The sequence below is a fragment of the Phocoena phocoena genome, chromosome 17 (assembly GCF_963924675.1).
Source record: "Phocoena phocoena chromosome 17, mPhoPho1.1, whole genome shotgun sequence".
In the NCBI taxonomy this organism is placed as follows: domain Eukaryota; kingdom Metazoa; phylum Chordata; class Mammalia; order Artiodactyla; family Phocoenidae; genus Phocoena; species Phocoena phocoena.
This window is the reverse complement of record NC_089235.1, coordinates 76676328-76695694: the sequence shown is the minus strand read 5'-3', so window position 1 is coordinate 76695694 and position 19367 is coordinate 76676328. Positions and strand designations below refer to the sequence as shown.

Below are 19367 nucleotides of genomic sequence, written 5' to 3'. Positions count from 1 at the left end.
GACATTGGTACATCTTCGCTTTCGACATCATCTTGGGCTACATTTCAGCAGTCTGGCCAGAAGTAGGGAGAAATGCGGTAATAATCCAGATATATCAGATATGTCAGTGCTGAAATCTAATTTAAGACCAAGAGAGAAAAATGCAAAGTTTGACACAAGCTGTGTGGGTAGTGACTCAATCCACCTGTTTCCTTTTCATCATTTGCTGGCTTCTTCCTGTCTGGAAAGGTAGGAGCCATGGGCCACCTTTTGTTTTATAAGTAACTGTACTGTTTTTGCTCTTTTTCTCAGGATGTGTGCAATGACTGTCCCCCAGGTCCCCCAGGCCTCCCTGGTCTGCCAGGTTTTAAAGGGGACAAAGGTCTCCCAGGAAAGCCAGGGAGAGAAGGCACAGGAGGGAAAAAGGTAAGGAGAAAAGAGGAAACTTAGTTTTTGTCACTGTAATGGAATACATCACCTGGGAGACCTCAGCACCGGGTCTCGGGGACACAAGGGGGGATTCTACGCAAGGGCACAGAAGCGGGAGGTGGGGCCGTGGGGGCCCTTGGGGACTGGCTCTCATACCAGCTGCCACATTGGTGGTGGGTGACGGCCATGAATGCACAGCTGCCCACCTATACCCTTTGCTCAGACACGCGGTAGGGTGGGGCAGACAGGGAAGCCGGTGGGAAGTCAGTAAGTGCATGTGTAAGAGGATGGCTTGCCGATGACTCTGGGCGTGGGCTCCAGGCACTCATTCTTACTGTTTTGTTTTGTTTTTTTCCCCGTTATTCCTGCTGCAGGGAGATGCTGGGCCCAGAGGCCTCCCAGGGCCCCCAGGAACAGATGGACCACAGGTCAGTGAGCTTTCATAAAAATCATGTGAGTTTATTCTCATCTCACTGGTGAACCGACGTTTGAGGAAGAGTGACGTCCAGTGGAAAGGAACAATGATTTTACAATCAGAAAATCCACGTTCAGGTTCTCTCCTTAGCACTGACTGTCTCAGTGACCATGGGAACGGGCCCTTGGACTTGGTGAGTCTTAGATTGCTCATAGACAAATACTTGAGTGGCTGAAAGTATAGATGAGCTACCAGATAGGAATGTGTAGTGCTGGTTAAGACATGAGCTTTGGGGTCAGACAGCTCCGAACTCGAGTCCCACCCCTGAGTTGAGTCTTTGGAGCTGTGTGACCTTAGGCAAAATTCTTGACCTCTCTGGGCCTCAATTTCTCCACCCACTAACGATGTGAATAAAAACAACTTCAGAGAGAGGGAAGAGTTGCACAATATCATACATAAAAAGAACTTGGCGCTCAATAAAAATATTAGGAAGGAGCTATACAAACGCAAGTGAGTAGCATTAACTCTCACATGAATGACAAGACACCCATCTAAAACGGGCAGGATAGCTTGTAGTTTCACAAAGCCAGGGAGACTGGCCTGGGAGGAAGGAGCTGGGATCGCAGCCGTAGAACAGGCTGCGAAGCTCTGGCTGCCAGAACAGGTGTCTGGGCTGTGGCTGGTGGGGCTCTGGGTGGTGACAGTACTTACCTCTAAGGGGAAGAGAGTATGTGAGTGTGGCGTACAGGCAGGGAGCGGGTGAGCTCTGACCTTCCCAGCCTTATTCCACTTCCCCTGACGTCGATGCTGCCCTGGGGGCTCTCTCTGACCCCCTTGTCACCTCTGTGCTGCTGGAAACTCTATGCACTGCTCTGCCCCAACATTCAGGGACACGTGTCACTGTGTCTCTTCTTGTGGCCTGGCTGGGACACGGTGTGGCTCATCTGATGGGAGATGCAGCAGGAAATTGTCAGTAGGAGAGAGACCACAGGAGCAAGCCCTTTGGGGTTGGAATCCAGTCTCAGCAGTCTCCTTGGGCTAGCTTCTTACCTCTCTGCCCTTCCCTTTCCTCCTGGTACCCTAGGGAGTGTGAGAGCAGAGACCTTACAGGCTCTGGCCCTGGCAGCCGCTCATGAGATGCCCCCACCAGTGCCTGTCACATTGTAGCCCTCTGTCAATCTTAGCCCTCATGCTCTGTCAGCCCCTGGGCCAGGATTGGGGTGAGGACCTGGGTGGAAAACATAAGGGGAAGCCAAAATCCTCCATAACCAAGATAAATGAAACTCTAATGCGGTATTATGAAATGTTTAAAATGAGTGCAGTAGATACATAAGGAACAAGATATCAAAATTTTAAATAAGGACAAGACCCAGGGCTTCCCTGGTGGCACAGTGGTTAAGAATCCGCCTGCCAGTGCAGGGGACACGGGTTCAAGCCTTGGGTCGGGAAGATCCCACATGCTGCAGAGCCACTAAGCCCGTGTGCCACAACTACTGAGCCTGTAGTGCCACAGCTACTGAAGCCTGGGTGTCTAGACCTCGTGCTCCACAACAAGAGAAGCGACCGCAATGACAAGCCCACACACCGCAACAAAGAGTAGCCCCTGCTCGCCGCAACTAGAGAAAGCCTGCACGCAGCAACGGAGACCCAACACAGCCAAAAATTAATTAATTAATTAATTAAATTTATATTAAAAAAAAGAGATGAGACCCAACCTACACATGAATCCCTCACTTTCCTTGCCTCCCCCTAATCCTTGCCTCTTTGGAGCCCTGTATTTATTTTCATGTTCATATTTTGTTCATCTTGGATTATTTTGCATTAATTTTGACTTATAAAAATATGGCCGTAAAATATTCTTTATCTTGGATCCTGAGGTTTCCCGGGGCCCCTTACATTTCGCCCCCCAGGTGAGTGCTCACTTTCTTCACCCTAGGCACAGCCCTGGAAAATGGGGTTGGAGGTATTATTATTACTATTAAAAGGCAAGGGGCTTCCCTGGTGGCGCAGTGGTTGACAGTCCACCTGCCGATGCAGGGGACGTGGGTTCGTGCCCCGGTCCGGGAAGATCCCACATGCCGCGGAGTGGCTGGGCCCATGAGCCATGGCCACTGGGCCTCCGCGTCCGGAGCCTGTGCTCCGCAACGGGAGAGGCCAAGGCAGTGAGAGGCCCGCGTACCGCAAAAAAAAAAAAAAAGAAAAAAAAAAAGCTACCACTCAGAGTTTAAATGACCTGCTCAAGGTCCCACAGCTAGTTTGGACCTACAGCACAAACTTGAAAAGAAATTGATGAAGAATGAGAGAATGAATGCATTGCAAAATTTTTCTTTTGCAACGTAGCCCTGGCAAAATTTTCAGTAATTTTTTTTTTTTTCTCCTAAGGGAAATAAAGGAGAACGTGGTGCAGATGGTGAGATTGGACAGAAAGGTGATCAGGTAAAAACTTATTTTACGGTGAAACATTCACCCCAAAGAAACATCACTTATTTTTCCTAGGTAACTTTCATTCCACCGTTTCTGCAGTCATTTCTCGTTTCTTCTTTGCCTTTGGCAGGATTTTTTTTTAAATCATGTTTTCGTGGTTCCCACCTCGGTTCATTGTCACACTCCCCTTCCCCAGTTATCCGAGGAGCCTCCCTTTTCTTTTCTTTAAAAATACGTATTTTTAAATTTTGTACTCGGTTACTTTTAGTGTTTCTTGCTCACTGAAGTGGTAGTCATTCATTACAAAATGCAAAACGCCCCCTTCTTTCTTCCTGCCCACCCACCACTTCTATTGTGTGACTCTCACTGTGTGAGCTAAAATGCTTCACAGACACCCCTTCTCTGCCCAGGGCCCATCCAGCCCTGCTGGACCACTGCTCCAGGTGCATTGTGAGATTGTTCCCATGTGCATCGGAACACTGTCTCCCACTCGTCTCCAGTCCAGGGCTACCAGCTCGTCCTTCACTCTCAAGTCCTCAGCCTCTAACGGCCTTTAAGCCATTTAAACTGGCTGTTCTGCTTGTGCCTTGCCGCTGTCACTCTTTTCCCTCTTTTCCTGTTTCCTCTCCCTCCTGTCCTTCCCCTTTCCTTCGAAGTCTATCCGTCTCTCAGTCGGTACTCATCGTAAACCAGCTCCGTGCCAGGCCCCACACCAGGCTCTGAGATACAGGATGAGTGATGGGCAAATCCCTAACCTCACAGGGCTTTTCTTTCAGTGACAGGGTGAGGCATGTGAGCAAAGAATCCAGAGGAGGTGAGATAAGAGCTATACTAAAGGTCTGAATGACATACTCAGTGAAAATTCCACTTGTATCTTGAAAGACAAAATTTGGGGGGATTGTTCTTATGAGTTGTGAACGGCAGTGATCTCTGCGCCGAATGTTACAGTTTGTGTTTTCCTGTGGAAGGAGGTGAAGGAGGAGGGTAGGGAGATCTTTTCTTTCGTGGTGGTTTGTTTGGTTTGATAACACTGCTGTACTACATAAATGATGCAATACACTTGGCACCATAACCGGTTTAGCTCATTCTAAAATACACACGGACTCCTCTCCACATGGGGACATGAATCTCTTTCTTAAAATAACTGTAATACTGTCAAAGATGCCGTAATTCAGTTAATCTAGCTGTTTCCATTGTGGGTATAAATTGTGTGTATATGTATTTATTTGTTTTTAAATTCTTATTATGGGATACTTCAAACATACATCAAAATAAGAACGTATAATAAAAATTACCCCATTGTATTTATCACCTGGTCAGAATATCTTCCAGCTGTTTGGCCACTCTTGTTTTCATCTATATCCTTCTTCCTTCACATTATTTTGAAGCAAATCCAGTTACAGGATAGGTTTGTTTTTGTAAATATTGTTAGATACTCCCTCAACCACCTATTTATATATATATAAATATGTTCATATATGTATACATATATCCAGAATTTTTATCTGAGTTAGAAGATGGATTCTAGCTTGTCTGAAAGTGGGTAGTTGCACGGAGTGCAACTTTTTGGGAATCATTTAAAATAATTGCCTTGTGTTTTCCTTAGGGTTATCCAGGAGTTCCAGGTTTCATGGGGCCCCCAGGGAACCCTGGGCCACCAGTAAGTAATTATTTTGAATCTCCTCCTCTTCTGGCCTTGTCATTGGTGCATACTTCCATACTCCCTGGAGGTGGTATCACATGGACAGACCTCTTATTTTAAAGAGTGGGCTGACACCTGAAGGGTGTCTGGGGTGAAGTGAAAGTGCAGGTCGCGGCGGCGTCTGGGGTGAGCCCAGAGGGGCTTGGCTACGTTGAGGGACGGTGTAGTCAGAATGCTCTCGCGACGGGGGCATTGGCGGGGATGCACAGGCTCCACTTACTGTTTTTCATCCAGCTCGGGTTGGGGGAAGCCTGGGATAATTGCAAGGTTAGGCTCTTAAGTAAGAAATGTATTATAGAAGCAACTTTCCCTCTTCTGTAGGAAACTGTCCCATGGTGAGAGGCTCAGGGAATCACAGAGTGTCTGTGCAAACCCAGACTTTCTTGGATTTACTGTAATTGGTAACAATAATAATAACTGCAAGTTATTACTGTGTGTTATTACTATTTTCAACAGTTCATTCGTTGTCATTCTAAGGCAATTGTTATCATTCTAACTATAACAACAGCCTTTAATATCATCCCATTTATTCCCATTGACCCTCCTCCCCCTCCAAACAAATGTTCTCCTTGCTCTTCCAGTAGCTGTGGTGCTACCATTGACTGATGCCCTTCTTGGCAAATTGACCTCCCTTTGGTCTAGGTTGCTTGTCTGTCTCCAGCTGATTCGTGAGTTTATTCAGCATCATGCAGGTGTTTATTGAGCCTCCACTTTGTGCCGTGGCTTGGACTGTTAATTGTCTTTGGGAATGGATGCTGAGTCAGCTGCCCATTCAGGTTTAGGGGTCAGTCATGCAGAAGAAACTGAGGAGCAGGCAGCTAACCCTCCTGGTCAATCATGCGTTGTTTTTTAAGTGTTCATGATGTTATATATAGATACCAAGAAGACAAAGCTCTTTACTTTCAGTTTATTTTCTGGTGCTCTGTTAGCATTCTTCTTCCAGTAAAACCCTCACCCTGTTCCCAACCTGCTAGCTTAGCTAGATTCCAGAGTCTAGGATGCCAAACGCTTCTGGCAAAATTATGTAAAATAACCCAAATTTGGAGTAGAAACGCAACTATTCTGTTAGATGTGTAATTTTCCCCTGCAGCAGCCCAGAGGCAGGGGAGCATGAACCTTAGGCTGTTTATCTAAATATTATCAACATCTTTTTATTTCGTGAACATTTACGGGGTCCTCACCTGGTCACAGAAAATAAGACACACCTCCTACAACTATGTCAGGTTTCCTTGAGGTCCAAGACCGTGGTGTGGCCATTTCTGTATCCCTAAAACTTTGCCAGCACCTGGTATGACATAGGCATCCAGTAAATGTATGCAAAAGGACTAAATCAAGACTGCTGGAAAGGTGTCGATAAAGTATGGTGAGACCTTGCTCATTTGTTATCCCATGCTTAGTTATTACCTGCAGTGCTTCTGGTCTTGAGTTGGCCAACAGACACGCACAGAAGACGACCACTGTCATCAGACTTCTGATAATAGAGAGCCCTTTATGGAGATCTCTGAGTATGTACCTGGTGCTGGCTGGCTAACTCTTTATATGTATCACCTTACTCAGTTCTCTCAACAACTCAAGTTAAGTCAGTGCTGTCTTTTTCTTTTTTTTCCTCTTTCTCCATTTTACAAAGGAACTGAGATGCAGAGAGGTAAAGTAACTTCCCATACAGCTAGTCAGTGGGGACCCAGGAACTCTGGCTCTGAGAGGGTGCACTCCTAACTGGTACCCTCAATTCTGTACTGAGCACATTGTAAACATTGTCTCATTTACTGCTCACCTCCCTATGGCATGGGCCATATCACCTGCTGCCTTCGGTGGATAAGGAAACTGAAGCCTCAAAGCCGGTAAGAAGCAAAGCAGCGATTCATCTAAAGAACCTCTACACTTACCACCCAGCCAGCCCAGCTCCTAATTCATTCATTTATTCAAGAACTATTGAGTGTCTACTATCCCCAAGGCACTGTTTTAGTTCCCAGTAAACAAGGTGATAAACACTAAGGTGTCAGATGGACACAAAGGCTGGAGAAAACTAAAAGCAGAAATGGGGCATTGAGGAGCAGGGACTTGCAGTTGGGGTCAGGCAGGCAGAGAATGTCTCACTGAGAAGCTGATACCTGAGCCAAGGTGTGGACGAGGGCAGGTTATGAGCTCTGACACATGGGGGTTTAGACTGCAGGCAGAAGGGACAGCACGTGCAGTAACCCTAGGGCAGAAGCCTGTCTGGGGCTCACTCTGCACCACTTACCTGTGTACAACTCCCCTTCCCTTTATCCATCTGTGCATCTCTTCATCCTTGGATTGTCGATACAGGCAGTTGCCTTCCTTAGCTCTCTGGAAGATAAATCCAATTGTTTATTTCTTGTCTGCTGTCCTGAAATGTTCCCTGATGTTAGCTGAAAATGTCCATTCTGAAGTGAGACCATTTACTCTCATCTTATGGATAATTAGCTGGTGAATGCTTTGGCCTCTCCTGAAATGCAGCTGCTGTCCTCCCGACATCTTTGTATCCCCAGAGGCTATCCCAGCCTGATGGGGAAGGCAGAAGTACCTCTGAAACACTTACAGTTCAGACAGCTGGGAAGGGGCACAGGATCTAAGGTCTGTGCATTGCCTCATGCGCAAAGAGGAGGTGCTGATGACCTCTGTTCAGATACACAGCAAACTGGCTTTCTGCTTTACCACCCTTAGGGAACAGATGGAATTGCTGGAGCTGCGGGACCGCCAGGAATCCAGGGATCCCCAGTAAGTTCCTCATTGGAGAGGATGTGCCTTCAGTTTGTGTTTGGACCTTCCCAGAACCCCAAGTGTTTGCCAGCCCTGCCCTGGTCCTCCTTAACTCCTGTGGCTCACGTTTCAAAGGTCTGTTCACTACTGGTCGACCACAGGAGGAATTGCTTTATGTTAGAACCCTGGTTACCTCGCCTCTAAATTAAAGGTTTGGATGAAATGACCTGGCAATCTGTGATTCCAGAATTCAGCTTACAACCAATTCAAACTGGTTCAAGGTTTAGCCCCATCTCCCTATTCCTTTTTGGTCTGGCTTCTATTTGGAAGAGGCACAGGGGAGGAGAAAGCCCTGGAGCTACCCCATCCCGAGCCTGTGGTATGAGCCAGGTGGTGTGTCAGGCAGGAGGTAGCTACTGTTATCCAGTTGTTCAAAAAGCAGAGTGAGGGCTTCCCTGGTGGCGCAGTGGTTGAGAGTCCGCCTGCCGATGCAGGGGACACGGGTTCGTGCCCCGGTCCGGGAAGATCCCACATGCCGCGGAGCGGCTGGGCCCGTGAGCCATGGCCGCTGAGCCTGCGCTTCCAGAGCCTGTGCTTCGCAACGGGAGGGGCCACAACAGTGAGAGGCCCGCGTACCGCGCAAAAAAAAAAAAAAAAAAGAGTGAAATTAAGAAAGCGGAAGTCACAGGTCAAGGTCCTAAAACTACACAGGTGGAGGTAGTTGGAATCCAAGACTTTTGTCTCAAACACCAGCGTTATATTCATTGCTTGAAGCTGCCGGGACCATTCTTGGTTTCAACAGCGTAAGGCAAAGGTGAACCTCAGTTTAGCAGGCACTGGGCTCGTAGTCACTACAGGCATATTCACTTAAAGGAATTTACGGTCCCTTGATATCCCTTATCTCATCTGACTGCCCTGTCAGTAGGAATCATTGTCTCCATTTTATAAATAAGGAAAGTGGGCATAAGAGAAGGAAAACTACCAGTTCAGGGTCACATGGTGAGGAAATGTCAGAGCTGGTGCAAACCCCACTCTACAGAAATCTCAGTGTCATGTTCCAGGTAGGGCTATTGCTAGCAAGCAGGTCAACCCTGCCCTGGTACCTCTGGACTCTGGTGCCAGGAGCACTTCCTCCTCAGATGAGGAAAACAAAGCCCAGGGGAGTGATGTCACTCGTCCAAGGTCATACAGGAAATTGATATCCAAGTCGGGAGTTAAGTCAGTTTGAAAATTCCCATTTCAGCATTCCTTCTGTCACTCCACCCTGCCCCACTGTGTGGGATGGTCAGGTTAGGGGCAGGACGGATGTCGAGATTGAAAACTAAGAGCCACGTGGTTCTTTTTACGATCATCATCTAGCTAATGCTTTTGCAGCAGCCCACTGAGAAGTCCCAGGATGAATAACATATGACCCATTATACCGCAGACAGCTTTTTATTGATTCTCAGACAGAAAAAGATTTCTCCCATGAAAACGAATGGACTATTCGCCTGAGGAGAATACGATGCGGGTCCCAGATGTAAATCCTAGGAATTAAACTACATTAAATGAGATATTGATTCTGTCCTGGCAAGTTATACCTGTGCTTGAAGTTGCCCATGGTCTTGGTATTTCCACATAAACATCAAACCAGAAAACAGCTGAAGTTTTCTTAGCACAAATAATGAGTATTGGTAGTTAAAAAACAGAAATAAAGTTAAATAGGGAATAGTTAAAAATATATATACACAGAGAAATCTAAAACATTTCTATTGCATTTTGAGTTAAAACATATAAACCATTTGCCAATCTTTTTGACATGGGATGAAGGCCGTCATTTTTATTTCTGTTCCCCTGAATAGAGTCTCTTGTCATTATATTGTAGAAAGAACATCCACCCATTTACTATTCGTTGCCTTTTTAAAAAGTGGTTTGAGGGACTTCCCTGTTAAGAATCCACCGGCCAATGCAGGGGATACGGGTTCGAGCCCTAGTCTGGGAAGATCCCACATGCCGTGGAGCAACTAAGCCCGTGCACCACAACTACTGAGCCTGTGCTCTAGAGCCCATGAGCCACAACTACTGAGCCCACGTGCTGCAACTACTGAAGCCCGCGCACCTAGAGCCCGTGCTCCGCAATAAGAGAAGCCACCGCAATGAGAAGCCTGTGCACCGCAACGAAGAGTAGCCCCCGCTCGCCGCAACTAGAGAAAGCCTGCACACAGCAGTGAAGACCCAATGCAGCCAAAAATAAATAAATAAAAAATAAATAAATTTATTTTTTTAAAAAGTGGTTTGGGTGTGTAACAACACCTGTGAAGCAATTTGAATGTAGGATCCTAGTTTGTTAGGATTTTTTGCAAATCTTTTATAGCTATCTTGTGGTACAGCTATCAGCTATCTATTTAGACAGTGAATGTCTCATCTTTATCAAATATTTTCAACATCTTAATTTGCGTAAAAAGATCATTCTCTTTCTTTTTCCACCTGAATTTCATTGGGCAGCCTAATGAACAATTAAATTGTGTAATTTCCATAGCAAACAACAAGTGGTGAAAACAGGCTTGGGAACAACCATCCTGGCTCCTTACTGAGGCTTCGACTCACCTGATTGGAGCAGAAAGACCCTAAGTAGTAGATATTTTAGTCTTGCGGGCCATATGGTCTCTGTTGCAAATCCTCAACTGTGCCACAGTCAGGCGAGATCAGCCACAGACATTATGTAAACTAGCGGTGAGACTGCATTCCGATGAGACTTCATTTGCAGCAACAAGCAGAGGGTGGGAGCTTGCTGACTCCTGTCCTAGAGCACTGGTGCTTTCATAGCAGGGTCTTGGCAATAATAAGCGTCCAAGAAGGGATCCAGGAAGCTCTGTTATCAATATGTAAAAACACCTACCTAGGGTGAATATTTGGCCCAAGTTGACCAAAAAACCCACTTTATTTGTTAATGTTTGTAGGTGTCGTGATATGGGGAGGGGGTGAATTTTTTTGTTTTGTTTTACTGTTATTATTTTGCATTGGTGTAAGTGGCAAAATGTCTAGACAGTCTCAGATATCATGCAGCATACGTTTACAGAGATGCAGGTCATGCCAAATTGTTATCCATGCAAATGCATAAACATAGCATTTCATTTTTTAAGAGCTAAGAGTAACCTCCCAACATGAATAGGTAGAGTGTAGATACTTTTGTTTTTTTTGAGTGTAGATACTTTTGAGAATAGGTTTCAACAAACCAGTAGTGAACCTAAGACATTGTTCATTCTTCACTAGTTCCCGAAGGTCTATGAAAAGAATTCTCAATATCTGTTTTATTTAATAAATTTATTTATTTATTTATTTTTGGCTGGGTTGGGTCTTCGTTGCTGCGCGCAGGCTTTTCTCTAGTTGCGGCGAGCGGGGGCTACTCTTCGTTGCGGAGTGTGAGCTTCTCAGTGTGGTGGCTTCTCTTGTTGTGGAGCACGGGCTCTAGGCGCACGGGCTCAGTAGTTGTGGCGCACGGGCTTAGTTGCTCCACGGCATGTGGGATCTTCCCGGACCAGGGCTCGAACCGTGTCCCCTGCATTGGCAGGCAGATTCTTAACCACTGCATCACCAGGGAAGCCCCTCAGTATCTTAATGATGTGACACTGGTATCTTTCATTTTCTGCAGATTTGGAAATGAAAGTCAGTTATTGAGTTTTTTATTGAGTTTAACTAGTACTTACTAAAGAAAGTGTGCTTTGGTCCCCTCATTGAACACTTTACATGACAGTATACTAAATCTCTATGAATCTGAAATAAATATCAAAATATTTTTGCTTTTGCTTTTCTTCCAAGGGGATAACATCACAACCTTTAAGAATATTTCATTTTGTGTGGAATGTGGATTAGAGTTTAAGCCAGACGTTAGTGTTTTATTGCAAAAGAAACACTAGCAGGAAATTATAAAGTTATCAGGACTTTCAAAATACTCATGGTAGAGATGCAGGATGATATAATTATGCACATTAGAATAAAAATGATAACACCGATTACCTCATCTGATGTAGAAACTCTAGTTGACACTGATGTGTATTTTTGCTGAGTAAAATGAGAAAGGAAGTATTAATGCAGCTTGGTAAACACAATCTTTCAAGGTCTGTTTCCTGGGGGAAAGGGATACTAAAAGCAAGCACTGATGGTAAAGAATTGGGGAACCTCTGGATAAGACGGTGGCAGTAACAAAACCATCTGTTACCTGTGCCCCTGGTCAGCTGGTCAGTTCTTTACTTGTCTTGAGTGCTGTACGCAGAAGCCCTGCAGGTGCTACGGTCTGTGCTGTGAGGCGGTCTGGGGACAAAGTGCAGAGTTGGATCTGGACCCAGGTCTTGTGGACCCCTAAACTTCTTCCCAGTACGCCTTCCAAGCACTAATTCCCCGAGTCTATGTAATAAGGCCAAAATGAGCTCCGGTCTGCACACCCACCTGCATGATTGTGCTCTGTCCAGGGCCCCTCCCTGCCCTGCAGGGAAGCAGTACCTGGAAAGGAACCAGGTGGACGAGGCAGATGCAGAAGCACTAAAGACTCCTTCCAACCCACGAAGGCAATTCTGGGTGAGATCATTTACCTCCAGAAAAGCCAATCCCAGAAATTTAATGGGGTTTCGTGTCTTGGATCTTTTAGGGAAAAGAAGGTCCTCCTGGCCCCCAAGGCCCATCTGGATTACCCGGAATCCCAGTAAGTGGCATTTTTTTTAAAAATCTAGTTTCTCTACTGCAAAAATAAGCAAAGAAAACTATATTTCACCATTGTAGACACAAAGCATGTTTACTAGGGAAATTTTCGGTAGAAGAAAAATAATACTAACCAAAGCCAATTTTAGTCTCATTCTTCCTTTATGTATTTGTTGTTGTTTACTTATGTAAATAAAATTTTCATCTCTTTCTCTCTCCACACACATATCAATCAACAGACACATACATACATAACTGTGATAACTGTGATAATATAAACATTTTCTGTTTTCCACACTGGTATTAAATGCTCATAAATTTTACATACATTCTACCCAATAAATGTACCATAATATATGTGATTCTTCTTCTGTTGCCTCATAAGTCTTATAACTTTTAAAAATCTACAATAGATTATTTTACATTAGGTTTTTATTTTACAGTAGATTACTGTTTTACATTAGATTATTATTTTATTTCTATAGGATGGTGCCCCAAAGTGGAGTCTACTGGTCAGAGCACAATAATATCTAAGGTTCTTGATACATACTGCAAAATTACTCTCCACAAATGTTGTTCCGGACTTTTCAATTTAATATACTTCTCGACAGGGTCAGACTCTCCAGTATGTTAGTAATAAGGCTGCTCCAGAGAGGCCATGTGCTGCCTTCTTCATTGAGAATAAATCCTCGTGTGGCTCCTCGTCTGGCGTGTGCCTGCAGCTGGGACCTCTCCTGGACACAGCCCCACCCCTGCCCTCCACGGGGCGTCCTTTTGTTCCAGCCACACTGGCTTCCTTTTGGTTTCCAGAACACTCTGCACCCTCTCCTCTCTAGGCCACAGGGCCTTTGCACATGCCTTTCTGTCCACCCAGAATGCCCTCTTGTCACCTCTTTCACTATTCGATGCTTTGATCTTTTCCAGCTCATCCCAGGCATCACTTCCTAGAAGTTTCCTCTGCCCCCCAGGCTAGGATAGGCTGTCTTAGTCTCTTTTTCCTTTCTTCCTAAGTGCCTGTCTCTGCTGGTAGCCCCGCGTTTATTTGCGTGATGGTTTGATTAGTAACCACCTCCACCATTATTCACTAATCGATGTGCTCCTTCAGCACACCCTGACTAGGCACCTACTGGGTGCTGGATCTGGGGACCTAACCAAGAGCGCCTGGTAATCATGGGGTTATGTTCTGGGTTGTGGGTTCTATGGGACCAGGCTTTTGTTCCCCACACGTGGTGGGCACACGGCAAATATTACTTAAATAAATATGTGGATGCATGAATCGTTTTCCTAGAGCCCTTCCTCCTTGAGTGTCTGACAAGTGCTACTGTTGGTCGAGCAGGCATTTCCGGGGCATCACCAGTAGCCGTCACTGCAACCACACAACCCCGGAGGTTAAGTAACCTGTCCAGGGCGCACAGGTCTTAAAAGACAGGCTGGGATGTGAAACCCCGGTTGGTAGAAAATGCAACGCTGTAGCCTAGTGTGTCATAGCAGCTAGGAAATACTTGATTTAATTCCAGGAATAATAAAGCTACGGAGAGAAAATTCCAGTTTGAATTTTCTGCCAAGCCCTTATGATCAAAGTCCTAGGGTGCTGGAGAAGAGAGAAATGACCTGAGATATGAGTACACGATTTTCTTAGTAGTATCCCTCCTCTCTCCCAGCTTCCCTCCTTCCTTCCTTCTTTCCCTCCAGCGCTCACCCCATCTGCTCTCTGTTATCCTCAGAGGAGAGCCGAGACGACCTCCCTGGCACCTCGTGAACTCACCCTGTTTTCCTCTCTGTCTCTTTCTCAGCCCTGTCCTGGACACTCCAGCCTTGTCCACACCCCTTCCTCCCAGCCACTCTAAACAGCTTTGCCTTCCTCCAGGTCATCGCTATGTAGAAAACTCTTCCTCTCCCTCTGCCCGGGCAACAGGAATCATCCCAGCTTTCACGCACATTGTGCTAACCACAGGGCGGGCTCAGTGCAGAGAGCTTTCCACGTGTTAACATGCATAATCCTCACCACACCCCACTCCTCTGTTCATCCCGAGGTCTCGGCTAGACATCATCTTCTCCGGGGAGATGTCCTTGAACCTCCCCAGTGGGGTTAGGTGGGGATCAGAGCCGTGCTCTGAGAGCACTTCCTTCATAACCCCTTGCGGCACTTGGGATTTACAATCATAAATACCTGTTGGGGGCTTCCCTGGTGGCGCAGTGGTTGAGAGTCCGCCTGACGATGCAGGGGACGTGGGTTCGTGCCCCGGTGCGGGAAGATCCCACGTGCCGCGGAGTATGCTGGGCCCGTGAGCCATGGCCGCTGAGCCTGCGCGTCCGGAGCCTGTGCTCCACAACGGGAGAGGCCACAACAGTGAGAGGCCTGCGTACCGCAAAAAAAAAAAAAAAAAAAAAAGACCCTTCATATATGCCTTACAGCTCCTCCCCTTGCAGTGTAAGTGTGAACATCCCTTTAATTTATTAAAGGTGAAGAAATGAGGCTCTGAGAAGTTCACGGATTGCTCAGCAATCCGGCAGTCGACGAGAGCAGTCTCTCTCAGAAGCCGCACCTCCTTCCCCGATGATTCAGTAGAGGCCGCACTCAGCCCTCTTCTGCGTCGCCTGAAGCGGCGCTCCTGCTGCTTCCGGGAGCCAGGTGTCTGCCCCGGGGCTCCCCTGGGGTCGGCTGCCCTCCTTCCTGCGCGTGTCTCACCTGGGTACGTTGCCTTTCTCTTCTGTGCGTGGGTCTCCTGACCCTCCCCCCACTGCTCCGTGCATGGGAGAAAAGGTTTCTGGAGTTAAACTCTTAATTGAAAAGAGGATCAGTAGCGCGGGGCCTCCGAGTCAGCCAAGCCGGCTTACCTGGCGTTACCATGGTCATGCCAGGAGCAGGGTCTTAACGAGTTACGGGTGCGCATGGGGCATCGGCTAGCGGCCCGGATGGTCAGTAAACTTACGTTACCGTCCTCAGTGCTTCCTGCCAGCGCCCGGGCACTGGCGTTAAAGGCACTGATGAGGAGCGATGCACGATATCGCGCGTGCCGGCCGCAGCGGGAGCAGCTGCACTGCTGGCGCCGACTACCGATGCCTGGTTTGCCAAACGTTGCAGGTGGTGGCGTTGATTCCGAGTCCCCTCGTGACTCTGCCAGACAGGTTTGTCATCTGTGTTTAGGAGAGGGGCCGCTGCGAGCTGAGAATGTCAGTAACTCACCCAAGATCGTAGGCATAGTTGATTCAAGCGGGGTTCAGACCCTGCCTGGCGTGACTCAGGTGCCCCTCTGCCTTGCTGCTCGTTGCTTTCTTTCCCTGGAACCCGCCCAGTGCAGGTGACCCAGGACTGGAACCTGAGTCTGTGTGATGCTGTAATCATTGTCCTGATCTGGCAGAGGTTCCTGGAGAAGAATGGTCTCTTAGATTAAACATGAGGCTTACAGTGTCTTACTGAGGGCAGGAGGTGGGCCAGTAGGAGGTGGGGAGCAGGTGGGGGATTTGTAGCTCGATTTCATGGAAAGAAACGTGACATGTTCGTGGCCTTCCTGTAGCCCGGACATGGGTCCTTGTCATCTCCATCAGAAGCCGTCTCCTCGCTGTGGTCAACCCAGGAGGCCCAGAGATGAGCCCATGTTGTCCTAAGTTTGACTGCATGAAAATGTCCAGTAGGGGCTTCTTTCCACCTATAGCAATAATAATGCAATTTATTGCTTTTTCACTGTGTGCCAGGCACCGCCAACCAGAGATCCAAGCCAGAAGCGTGGTGCTGGGGGAGAAACCATGAAAAATGAAGCCAGTTCCGCCTGTTGTGTGTGACTGTAGCTGTGCACCAGGCAGAAAGGCGTCTTTCCTTCCCTCCCTCTTAGCGTCTTCATCCAGATAAACAATGTGAGTTTATCTTGCAGGGAGAAGAAGGCAAAGAAGGCAGAGATGGAAAACCAGGGCCCCCCGGAGAGCCGGTAAGGGACTCGAAGGTTCTTACCATTTACACGCCAGATCAGCCATTTCTCAGAAGCAACTGCTCTGTGTCCAGAGCTACTATGAACCGGGCACAGTGACATTTATTTGTTGTGCATTTCTTCATTTACTTCTCCTGAGAACCCTGCAAGGTAAACACCTCTGTCCCCATTTTACAGCTGAGGAAACGGAGTCTCGGGGAGTGAACTCTATCCTGGGGCTCCTGTCCCTCCCTTTCTGCTTTTTTTTTTTTTTTTTTTAACTGCCTCTGCAGCCTCCATCCTATTGATGTGGAAGGGAACTGGGCAGGTGAGCACTGGCTGGAGTAGAAACCTGACATCCGAAAAGCCTGTTAAACCCCTGAAAGCCTGAGCTTCACCTGCCGTCTCTAGGGCATGCGAGTTTGTCCTTTCTTCGACATTGGCATAGAGGTGTTTTTTATTTTTTATCTTTCTTTTTTTCTTTGTTTTTTGTTTGTTTGGTTGGTTGGTTGGTCGGGGTTTTTTTTCCTTTATCTTTACAGTTTTTTTTTTTTTTTTTTGCGGTACGCGGGCCTCTCACTTTTGTGGCCTCTCCCGTTGCGGAGCACAGACTCCGGACGTGCAGGCCCAGCGGCCACGGCTCACGGGCCCAGCCGCTCCGCGGCACGCGGGATCCTCCCGGACCGGGGCACGAACCCGCGTCCCCTGCATCGGCAGGCGGACTCCCAACCACTGCGCCACCAGGGAAGCCCTTTCCTTTATCTTTAATGTCAGCTGCCGGGCCACACAGTGAGATGGACTGTGTGCTGCTGAGGACGTCTGTCTCTGTGGCCCCAGCAGCTACTGGCTGGAAGTGTGCAGTGATTTCCTCAGACCCGCCTCTATGACCTCGGAGTTGTCCTTCCTGAGGACGGTCAGCCCCTCGTGAGTGTGGATCTGGGCTGAGTGATGATGCTGAAGCTTCATTTCCTAGCAACAGTTTTGTCTTCACAAACCCCTTCCACAGCCTCAACACCGAGGGGAAGATGGCAGGTGGCCCCTGGGGCTTAGAGACCTGGTTCTCCCGACACCCACCAGCAGGAGACAGTTACTGATGGGGTGCACCCAATAAATACCACGCAGCTGTGCACAAGATGGGGGATGTTTTCTAGATACAGACATGAGACTTCTCCAAGATACATTGTTGAGTAAAAAAGCAAGGGCACAGAGCAGTGTGTTTAGCCTGCCCTATTTCGTATGAAAATGGGTCTGTGTGTATTTATCTAGCATTTACATAAAGGGACTCTGGGAGACTCCAGAAGCACCAAGAGAAGTCGTTTCCATCCATGGAAGGAAGCGAGGACGGGTGATTCTGAGCACAAGGAACATAGGGATGGGACGTCAATTTTTGGTCCATAGTATGTTATTTTATTATCTTTTTAATTTTTGGAGCCATGTGTGCAGTGCTTATTGATAAAATTAAATTAAAATATTTTATGCCAAAATTACAACCACAACCAGAAGAAGAAACTGGCTTCGGATGCTGGCTTCACTCCCTACAGGCTTTGCGACCCGGCTTGAGTCAAAGAGCATCTCCCGGCTTCAGTCTCAATTCAAATAGAATGAGAATAATAGTAGCAACTTGCTGGAGTTGCTGGCGAATCAGATGTGGTGAGAAGCTGGTTAAATGCATCAGGCCTCTCTAACTGTTCATTAATTTAGTAAGTTACTTTTCCAACTGCTCTAGCTTTAATTCCTGGTGAGGTTAGAACCTCAGAGCCTTTAGAACCAGTAAGTGGAATTACTTAACAGTCTCCACAGCAAGACTTGTGCTCCATTTAATTTGTGCGGCCGTAACTGTTATGACTCACTCTGCGTCTTATGCAACCTGCCAGAAGTACCTTCTTTATCGCTTTTCCCTGTTTGCCAGATGCCGAGACCAGGACGCACTGCCGAGGGGAAAGTAAGAGCTTAGGGCAGCGAGCAAAGTCAACAGCTCATCTAAGCTGCTGAAGGCTGATGTCCAGCCGCGCAGCCCTGGTGGGCAAGCAGCAGTTAGCCAGGCTGAGGACGTGGCAAGGGAGCAAAAGAAGGACAGGTATCGCCACCGCGGCTGACAGCTGCTGTGTGCGCACCAAGGGGGTGCTGCGTGCCTCGTTACATTTGCCAGTGTAAGCCCCAGGAAACCGCTGTGGGGTGTGGGTGTCATAATTGGCCCAGATGAGGAAACTAAGGCACAGAGAGGTTAGGTAGGCTGGCCGAGGTCACACCGCTGGTAAATGAAGCATCCGGGACCCGCACCCTGAAGGCTGACCCCAGAGCTCAGTCAGCGCAGAGCAGGCAATCAGCTTTTTTGCAGAAAGTGTATTATCCTGAGAGGCTGTCACTGACAGTACAGGATAACCGAGGCCCGTGGTCTGCACTCACTCTGTTTGTGGAATGCCTTTTCCAGATAGGCCTGTGTCAGGCGCTGGGTGTGGACGGCTGGAAGGCCAGGTCTGCCCTGGGTAAGCAGTGGCTAAGTCAGTGCATGGAAGGCAAGGCCGGTTCTGCTGGAAGCAGAGGGGGCTCGGCAGCTGTCCCCAGCACGTGGTCCAGAGCTCACCTGTCCGTTCGTTCTGGGGTCTCAGCGTGTGGCCATCCTGACCTTTGTCACTCTGAGCTGCTTGGGAGGAGATTGGCGGAGGAATGGGGGCTCCAGAGGTCCCCTGAGAGCAGACCTGGAGACCAGGATGGGGGGCAGGTGGGGTATTTGGACAAGATCCCAGGAGCACGGACAGAGTGGGGAAATGGAAAGAAGAAAGAAGGAAAGCTGCTGGCAGGCCAGTGGGCAGACGTTCCAGTGGGCACCGTGGGTCCACTCCCCCGGAGACCAGCTGAGGATGTGAGAGGAGCACACCTGGCCTCCCCGGTCCCACGCCTGCCGGGGAGCAGGCTCGGGTGTTCTTCATCAACTTCAGCCTTTCTGCCTGGGGATTGCTTGTTGGGGCATGAACTCCCACGCACTCGGGGCTTCAACACCTCGGAGTCAAGTGCCCCAAAGGCTGTTCTGGGCACGGCCTTCTGCCTGAGTGGGCGCTGATCAAGAGTGACAGGAGCCCTCCCGGGGAGCCAGGGGGGTGGCTGGGAAACAGCGGCA

General features: G+C 48.0%; 1 protein-coding gene across 1 annotated transcript in view; it reads left to right on the top strand.

Annotated features, from left to right (window-relative positions):
* Positions 1-19367, top strand: part of COL22A1 (collagen type XXII alpha 1 chain) — a 233526-nt gene that overhangs the window by 185990 nt on the left and 28169 nt on the right. The window contains exons 44-50 of the mRNA XM_065895156.1: positions 292-405; positions 783-836; positions 3206-3259; positions 4854-4907; positions 7635-7688; positions 12295-12348; positions 16217-16270. Of these exons, the coding sequence (XP_065751228.1) occupies positions 292-405; positions 783-836; positions 3206-3259; positions 4854-4907; positions 7635-7688; positions 12295-12348; positions 16217-16270 (438 nt within the window). The remainder of the gene's footprint in view (positions 1-291; positions 406-782; positions 837-3205; positions 3260-4853; positions 4908-7634; positions 7689-12294; positions 12349-16216; positions 16271-19367) is intronic.